The sequence below is a fragment of the Fukomys damarensis genome, unplaced genomic scaffold, assembly GCF_012274545.1.
Source record: "Fukomys damarensis isolate Sample0158 unplaced genomic scaffold, DMR_v1.0_HiC HiC_scaffold_11, whole genome shotgun sequence".
NCBI lineage: Eukaryota > Metazoa > Chordata > Mammalia > Rodentia > Bathyergidae > Fukomys > Fukomys damarensis.
This window is the reverse complement of record NW_022900923.1, coordinates 637,982-647,154: the sequence shown is the minus strand read 5'-3', so window position 1 is coordinate 647,154 and position 9,173 is coordinate 637,982. Positions and strand designations below refer to the sequence as shown.

The 9,173-nt window shown below is 58.4% G+C and overlaps 1 protein-coding gene across 2 annotated transcripts in view; it reads left to right on the top strand.

Moving 5' to 3' along the window:
- Cnih3 (cornichon family AMPA receptor auxiliary protein 3) overlaps positions 1–9,173 on the top strand; it is a 96,904-nt gene that overhangs the window by 45,601 nt on the left and 42,130 nt on the right. Inside the window, exon 1 of one of the 2 annotated variants that reach the window (XM_010642441.3) lies at positions 17–117. The exons of the other annotated variant lie outside the window; for it this stretch is intronic. Within the exon in view, the coding sequence (XP_010640743.1) occupies positions 37–117 (81 nt within the window). The 5' untranslated portion in view covers positions 17–36. Of the gene's footprint in view, positions 1–16; positions 118–9,173 lie in introns of those variants that run through there. 2 annotated transcript variants of the gene reach the window in all.

The window sequence follows — 9,173 nt, the reverse complement described above, 5'->3', positions numbered from 1 at the left end:
GAAGCCGTGGCCCGTCCCCGCCGGCCCCGCCGCGCCATGGCCTTCACCTTCGCCGCCTTCTGCTATATGCTGGCCCTCGTGCTGTGCGCCGCGCTCATCTTCTTCGCCATCTGGCACGTGAGTGGCCCCGACCCCTCCCGCGCTCCTGCCCGCCCCGCTGTCCCGGGGTCTCCGGCCTCGTCCCAGATCAGCCAGGTGCCAATGACAGCTGCGGGTGGAGATGGCTCCGGCCGGCCGGGACAGAGTGAAAGCAGGGGGCCGGGAGAGGAAGTGGGGAGAGGGGCGGTGGGGAGGAGCAGGAGCGGAGTACTGCCTTCGAAGGACAGGCAGGGAACCCCAAGACCGGGGGCAGACAGTTCCGTTCAGGGCAGCCTGGGTCCTGAGCCGCCAGTAGCGCTAGAAGGGGGACCCGGGTCCCTGAGGTGGGTCCAGCCTCCGCATCCTGGGCAGCTGGCAAGTGGAGCCCATGGCCAGCAGCTGTGGGGCAGTGTCCGAGGCGCGGTCTCCCTGACCAACCCGCCTGCCGCCGCGGTGACCGGGGGTGGGGGGGGACCTTGAGCCAGTTCTCTGTGCCTCAGACCTCAGGCAGTGAGAAAGACCCGGACTGGAGATGCGGGGTGACGGGTGGGTGCCCTGGCTGTGTGGAGTGTTTGTGGAGTAAGAGGGTTTGTCTTAAAATAGCGCTGGGCAGCTCAGTGACTGGCGATGTGACGGAGCGCGGTGAGAGAGGAAGGGGGGAGGCTCTGCCCGTTGCCTTCTCCCCTCCTGGCCTCTGCAGTGAGCAAGCAGTGACCCCAGTGCTCCCTAACTTCCCTGGTTCTAAGATCCACAAATGCACACAGCAGCCAATCTAGGGACCCGGGGAGGGAGGCTGGGCTCACAAGGACTCGTCCTGCAGCAGCAGCAGGGGCTGTGCACTGTCCTCTGCCACCAGGGAAGCCGGGTCCAGGCTGTGTAGGGAACTGAGCCTTGGAGTTGGCTGTTGTTAAGGAAAAATGGAACTTTACCCACTTTCAAATAAAAGGAACACAGGTAGATCGTGCAAACCTCAGCTGCCGTGCTTTAAAGGTACTTTCTCGGCTTCTCTGGGTGTGGGTACTGTTTGCAGTTTTGGAGGCTGATATTTCACGGCTGTTTCCTCAGGGGGTGGCGGGCATGGAGCTCACTGTGCCCTGTGGGTTGGTTCTCCAAGGCAGCCCTGAGCAGGCAGGCCGAGGAATCGCTCCCTCCCTGTGGGGAGATAATGCATAATTCAAGAGCAGGTTAATCGAGTGGGTGGCTGGGGCAGCCAAGCAGCTGAGTGACCCTGGAGAGTCAGCCAGGTGCTCCACCGTCCGCTCCTGGTTCCCCATCTGAACGCAGCCAGTTGGTCGCATCTTCATCACAAAGTGTGTTGTGTTCTTTGAATTCAGGTCACAGTCCAATTCCCCAGGCTTAGTCCTGTTTCCCTTGTCCATGCCTTGCTCTTTCTTGCTCAGAAACAGCCCAGACTCACGGCACTGATTTGCTTCCTGAGCATTGAGAGGGGAAATTGCAGTCGTACGGATTTCAGGGTGCACGTGTGTGTGGGTGTTGGTTACACGGTGGTGATTATCTCAGCCGAGACGTAGGAGTGCTGTTCCGTGTCAGACGCGTGCCCGTCTCTTCCCGGCCTCTGTATTGTGTGCCCATTCGGTGCATGGCATAAACACATTCACGCCTGGAGCATGCGTGGGCCCCTGGCCTTGGCCGTCCTCCGGCCTGCCTGCCTCACCTGGGCTGGCAAGTGGGAGATGCTCACTCCCGAGCTCCTTCCTGCTCAGGAGCACAGGCCAAGTCGCTGCTGATTAGCACCCCTGTGGCCAGGCTCTGTCCCCCATGCCCATGAGGGGACTCCGAGGTGCTCCTCGGGGTGTCACTTCTTCCTTCCTCCTGCTGGGTTTAGCAGCACAGAAGGATGTGGCCAGCCGTGAGCGCATCTCCTTTAAGTCTCATTTTTACATTGGAAATTTATCTCTTTGTTTTCAAATGGAATTATTTGAAATCAGCAGCCACCTTTGAGTGCATTCATCACATTTGGAAGGAACAGAATAACACTGCGTTTTTCACCAGTGGCTCTGCGCACCTTCAGTTCACGGTCTCTTACCTCCAGGCAGCGCTTTGGTCCTCACAGCTGATGTTTTGCAGGAGAGGTAGTTATGACTCAGAGAGGTTATAAAATATGCCACAGCGGCACAGTGCTTCGTGTGTGAGACTCATGCCCCGGCCCCTCTTCCAGCAGCATCACTGTCTTTGGATTCTTTGACTTTGATAATAGTTTCTATCCAAAGGGTTACTTATTTTCTCTAAATTTGTGTTGGAATTTCTGGTTGGAGTTATAAGAATAATCAGACTGGAAGCGTTGCATATTCTTTTTGAAAAGAGTACTTCCTGTTTCTTTTTTAAAAGTAGGCTTCTGTTTATAAAATGGAATTTCATTGCCATTTTTTTTGAAAATACAATGATACATAATGAAACAAAATCACCCCATCTTACCTTCCAGAGGGTGTGGGTGCCTGGGGTTTATTTTATAGCACAGAGGTGGACGTGTATGAGGAAAGGAGAGAGCTGCAGGGGTCTCAGGCTCAGTCGGGCAAGCTCTGTTGCGGCCAGTTTGTGGGAGCAGCGTCCGCTCTGCTGGGAGCTGCGTGGGCCTAGTGTGGACTCGACATGGACCCAGCGTGGACCTGGCGTGGACCTGGTGTGGACCCGGTGCCACTGTCTCCTTACACAGCGGGGCCAGCCCATGACTTGGGAGATCATACTCAGTCTGTTCATATTTAAGGCTTTGGGGTTTTAAGGTTTTTGTTTCTAGAGTCACTTCGGGTTTTGACAGTTTACAAATAAAATCAATTTCCAGTTAAAGAGTCGATATGCATCTCCTCTTCAAATTCCCTTGAACAGCAGTGTTTGCCACTGGGTCGTCTGAGCACTCTGATGGGCTCCTTGGCTGCAGGATAAACAGATCGGGCTGTGCCACTTTCCTGTGGCAGCCCAGGTGTGGTACATGGGAATCTGTCTCCACAGAAGGGGTTTCTGCCAGGCGTGGGTGCTGGGATCCCAGGAGCAGGCAGGTCCTCAGGGAGCTCTGTGCTCCAGTCTCAGTCTTCCCACGTCCCTGCAGCAGATTAGATAGAGTGCTGTGGCTCAGGTGAGGCTGACAACAACCTCGAACCCAGACTGGAGACTCACAGCTTCTGAGCTAGCTTCCCTTCTGGCCGGTGTCGGGAGAGGCAGCTGAGAGCGGCGGATTGGCACTGCTCTGTGGCCTGACCCTGCCTGTGCCAGTGTCTGTGTGCCCACACATGCCCGACTCCGGCCAGCCTGCCTGCATTGTGTGCCTGGGGTGGGTGAACTTCCCGAAGGTCCCCACAGTCCAAGTGCACGGTGAAATCCCAAAGTGGAGCCAGAGATGAGACAGAGAATGTTCGTAATTTGGCACAGAAAGACAAAGTGTGAGACTTTCTGCTTGTGCTAGAGCAAAGCTAAACCACAAAACTCTGCCAAAGGCCCCTAATGATGAGCAGCCTGACAGGTCAGGCGGCCACCGGCACCGTGTGCGGGGTCCTCACCCTGGAGGCTGCAAGGACCTGGCAGAGGCCCCGGCTGCAGGCAGTGCCTGCCCGTGCCTGGCCCCTCTGGGTGTGGCAGCCCCTGGAGACGATGACCCTCATGCCCTTCTGGAGTCTGCGCTCTTTCACTTAGCCCCCTAGGCACCGCTACCCACTCCCCTCAGCCCCCGGGACTGGGCATGTAGCACATGCGGTCATTTGTGCCTTTACAGTGTCCACGCTCCCACACACTCAGACCCTCACACCCGCCACGTCCAGGCTGTCTGGTTTGTGCCCAAGTCCCGCGAGGCATGCAGAGCTTGAGCTCCATGTTGGTGGCTCTGAGTGTGCAGAAGGACACAAGTCCCTCTTTGGTGGCTCATGGGCTGTGACCCCAGAGGCCCAAGCTCTGGGACAGGGACCCTGTGGGGCTGCATGGTGAGAGTGGCTGGGTGCAGAACTGAGCTGCGACCACGGCGGGGACGTGGCCTCAGTCCAGGCGCCCGGCCAGCTCAAGGCTCTGGGGCTTCTTCCACCGGCCTGGGCTCCTGCCTCCAGCCTGCCTGCTCCCAGGCCCGGGTCTGCAAAACACGGGGAAGGCGCTGCAGCGGGGCTGAGGAGGTCTCCATCACGCGTGCCATCAGGCACCCAGGCCGGACGAGGTGGACAGAGCTCCTGGAAGCTTCCGCACTCAGTCCCCCTGCCTCAGCCACCTGCGTTCTGGTCTGAGCTCCAGCCCATGGTGCCCTTTTCAGCTGCCTGAGAAACAGGCCTTGCTTAGCCCTGAGGTTTTGGCTATGATTTTTCTACTATGGCAAAATATATATAACGTGGCCCTTGTGAGCTCAGCCGTTTCTAAGTGCCCGCTCTGGTGGTGTAAAATACATCACAGGTGGTGTGACGAGGGCCGCTGATCACCTGCAGCACCTCACCCTCATTGCATGCGGAAACTCTGCTCCTGTTAAACACCGAGTCTCACCCCACACCCCGCCTGCTGCCAGCTCGAGGCACTGGCTTCTCCGGGAGCCTCCACCGGGCAAGACCCTCAGCACGTCCCCCGTGCCTGGCTCGACACCAGCGTGAAGGCTCAGGGTCACTGTGTTGCGGCAGGCGCCCGACCTGTCCCCTCCAGATGGACCAGATGGAGCGCTGTTCCCTGTGGGGGCTGCTGAAGCCCCTTTGCTGTGCCTGAGATGATGCACAGGGCAGAGGAGCAGTGGGGACACTGCCCTGAAGGTGGGCGGCACTGTCCAGGGCTGGGGCCCGGGTGGGACGAGAGGAGCCCCTGGAGTGAGTGCTTTCCTGCTGCCACCGTGGCCCGTGGACCTCAGTGGGGTGGATGGACGATGACGGATACGGGGTGACTGCGGACGGGAGAATGGACAGACGGGTGAGTGGGTGTGTGCGGACGGGGGGGGGCCGGGGAAGCAGCGGCAGATGGGATTGAGGTTGTCCTGGTTATCAGGGAGGCCCCTCTGGGGGAAGCGTTCCCGCCTAAGAAGTGGGCCAGACAGAGAGATGGGCAAGTGCCAAGAGTGCTGCGGTTTCTGCTCGGCCAGGGAACAGAACAAGCCCATGGGACTCTGAGCGATTCCCCAGCGGCTGCCTGGCCTTTGTCCTCAACCCGGGTTGGTCACAACCCCCTGTCGTGGAGTTTCCAGCTCCCGGGGCTGTGTAGTCACTGGTTCTCTCCAGCCTGTGCCCCAACTCCTGCAAACCCCTCTGCCAGCCTCTCCGCCCCTGGTCCTGCGGCCCCGGAGGCCATGCCGGCCATGCGGAATGAGCAGGGACACGTTCCTGTGGGAGTGCCGTTCCGCCCCTTCGTGTGGGTGCTTGGGAGTGGGGCTCAGGGTCAGAGCCATCCCACGCCGGAACTCGTGGCTCTCTTATCTCAGGAGCAGCACTTCTCGGTCCTCTGCCTCTCCCTTGCACACCCCCAGCCCTCTGCTCTGGACGCCGCAGACCTCCAGGTTTCCACGTTTTACTCTGTGTCTGCTCAGTCTTCTGCGTGACTAACACAGTTGCACAGGCTCTCAGTCTCTGCATGGCTCTGTTCGACAGAAATGATAAGTGGTCCTGAAAGGAGGATCTGCCCGTGGTGACGCCACCCTCCCTTCCAAGGGTCCCGTCCAGAAGGTGGCGGTGCTTCCTGCGCTGCAGGGCTGGGCATGTGAGGTGAGGGCCTGCTGTCAAGGACAGAGATGTCACCAGATACCGCTGCTGCCCACCAGGCGTCCCCGCCCTCTGCCCTCATATCAGCATGGATCCTGCAGTTCGGGTGGCATTGGGTGTGGGTGGCAGCGACACCGCGGCTGCCTCACTTCTGCTCTTGCCGTGTCACTGGGACACATTTTGGAGACTTCATTGTCTGCGTTCTTTCGGCTGCCTTAAGTCACAAAGTGGTTTTTATAAAAACCGACCAGATTTGTAAGCAGGTAATGTTCTCTCTTTCTGTCTCTTTCTCTCACACAAACACATCCGTGAACACACATGCGCATGCACACACACATGCATTTCTTCAGTGGTGTGAACCCCACACTTGCTCGGCCGTGCACTCTGTTCTGAGGGTCAGAGTTTGTTCTCTCCTTTCTCCGGGTGTTGTGGAGTGGGCAGCCTGTGGCACACATTTGAGCTCACAAGGTTTGGGTGAAACCCAGTGAGCCACACAGACCTGGCCACCTGGAGGCCATGCCATGGGCTCCATTGTTGTGAGAGTCGAACCTGAGATCCACACTCGGGGCCTGGGTCTGACTGAGGGACCCTTCTCCTTCTGCCATGGCAGCTCCACACTCGTCCCCTTCCCAGTGTGTCTCCTTTCCTTCCCGGCTCGTGGAGTAGCACTGAGGGCCCCACTCCCTCCTCGCTGGTGCTGTGGGGGCTCTGGGTCCAGAGGCGCTGGTCCTGGCTGGAGGACTGTCCCTCCCCGTCCTTCTCCCCTGCACGTGTGGTGGGTGTGGGGCGGCTATGGGCACTCAGCCTGGCTGTGGGCTTGGGGCTGCCACCACCCCACCCCCGCGGCGTCTACACCACAGGCTGACATTTCCAGAGCCGCAATCTTAGGTATCTGTTCTGTTTTGTGTTCACAGAGTCCATTTTGACTGTGGGATCAAGTTTTCCTGCTGAGGAAAAATGCAGAGGAGGAAGGCAGTCTTGGCAATAACTTCTTTTTTCTTTATTGGCAACTGATTCATGAACTCTAAAAAAAGAGTCGACAGCAACATAGCCAGCTAGCAGTGGCAGCCCAGATGGCCCTTATAGAATAGAGATATTTGTATCTTGGGTAAAAAAAATATTTAAATGTATTCTGTGAGCCCCATTAGGATAGGGGATTAGCAACTGCACTTGGGAATTCGGATTTGGAAACAGTGGACGGATGAGCCAAGATGCAGAAACAGCACGGGGCAAGGGACAGCAGTCCTGTGGGGAGGCGGCTTTCCAGGCCACGCCCTGCACGGGGAGACACAGCTGGCACCCTTGCGCGTGTCACGGCAGCGCAGTTCCCAGGTGGACATGGAGCTCATGTCCTGCTTTTGCGTCCACACTGCAGCTCACCGGGGCCGCGAGCAGCCATTTGTGAACTGGGCTCCAGCTTCTGCCTTGAACAGACAGTAGATGACCCCACTCCCCAGTCCTGTGCTTTCTCCGTGACCCACGGGAAGTGGCCCAGGCTACATTCACAGGCGCACCCATGGCTGCCTGACATCTTCTCGGACTTTCGCTGTTCTCTTCGCCATTGGGCGGGTGTGGATGTCCTCCCGGGACCGGGTGCTGAACGGCTGTGGCAGCAAGCGGTGTGGGAAGGAGTGGGCAGGGGAGCCGTGGGAGAAGAGTGGTGTGGGGTGGGGAGGAGCCGCTGTCCCTGGGAGCATGTGGAGTCATCAGCCGGATGTGCTGCTTCAGGCCACTCATCGCCATCACCACTGCTGATCCCATCCTGTGCTAATTGTTCTTGGCGGCTCTGGAGGGTGACGGAGTTGGGCCCAGGCCAGCAGAGCATGAGTGCCCGGTCCTGACATCCTTTCCTGTTGCTGGCTGGCAGATTTGGAACCAAAAGCCATGCCCGAGGAAGGCACTGGTGGGGCTGGGGCTGTGGGAGAGGGGCTCTTGGCAGCAGGCTTCTCTTTGGGGCTAGCGGTCCTGGCAGCTCACTGGCCCCCGCGTCTCGTGTGTGAGAGCCCTGCAGCGCTGTGTCTCCTTCCCTCTGTGGCCCCATGGCAGAAGGACAAGTCCTTGGCTGTAGTGCAGGGGGAGGAGAAATTCTCCAGGGTAAACTGGACTGGAAGATACCAGGCCTCCGTGCCAGGACCCTTTGATCTAACTTTCTCCTGTTATTCACCTGTGATGGAGAAGCAAGCTTTTCTCTAAAGTCAGGGTAGCCTTGCTATTAGGAGGTGGGCAGGGTGGAAGCAGCAGTTACTGGGGTGTGACCTAGGAAAGGCTGCTCCCTCCCCGGCTCCCCTCTCTCTGCTTCCTGGCCACCATGATGTGAGCAGCTCTCCTCCACCAGGCCCCTCTGTTCAAACTTCCTGCCTTGGAGCTGGCCAACCACAGACTGTAACAGGAGCCCAAATAAATCTCCCCTGAAGTGGTGGTGTCCTAGCGAAGGGGAGGTGATGGAGCACCTCACACAGCCCTTGCTGAGACCAGGGCTGGGTCCAGTTTGTTGCTTCATGCAGTGGGGGAATAGGGCGTTGGAACCTCTTTTAAAGTGAATTCTCCCTCCTCACCCTAGGAAAGCAGCAAGGAGACCCAGGAACACTGGTGTGGCCAGGGGATCTAGGCTGGAAGGCAGGCAGCGGGTGTGTAGCCTCTTCCAGAAGTGAGCACACAGGGCTGTGGGGGCCGGGGGGACAGAGGTGCTGGGCCCATGCGGTACTGACCCTGTCATGGGCACACAGTCCATGCTCTGGCCCCGGGCATCAGCAGCCTGTGTACTGCACAAATCCAGGTCCTGTGGGGAGCCAGAGCCAGAGCCAGTGTCTTCCTGGGTTTCCTGTTCTCATATCCGGAGCCCATGTGGAACATTTTGGGCAAGAAGGGAACCACAGTTCCTGTGGTGAAGCTGGTGAAGCCAGGCCTCAAGGGCAGGGCTCCGCTGGCAGTGGCAGTGGCTCTTCCCCAGGTGCACTGCAGCCCCTGGCTGGGCGGGCTCCTTTGCTCTTAATTTGCCTGATACCAAAGGGAGGGGACTGGGCACCTTACCCCTCTCGGTCCCAGGGTCTTAACTCCTGGGGTCATCAAGGTGCCACCTTCTCGCTTGGAAATGGGGTCCTAGAACCCAAGAATGATGTGACTGGCCAGGGCGACACAGCCCCACAGGCCAGAGTCCCCTGAAGTCCAGGGGCTTCCGAGGATGATCACTGCTCTGTCCCAGAAAGTGAAGACACATTTGCCTGCTGGGTCTGCAGCTGTACTTCCCCACACTGTGGGGCTTTGTGGCATTGGGTTGTTTCTGGAGGCTAAAGCCAGCTGTTGACTGAATTCAGAACAGAGGCACAGGTGCACTGTTCACCAGGCCCCTCATTTACAGTGCTCAGTGGCCCTGTGGGCGTTGTGGGAGGGCTGCTTTGAAGGTTTGCTCTATCAACTCCCTCCCTCTCTCCC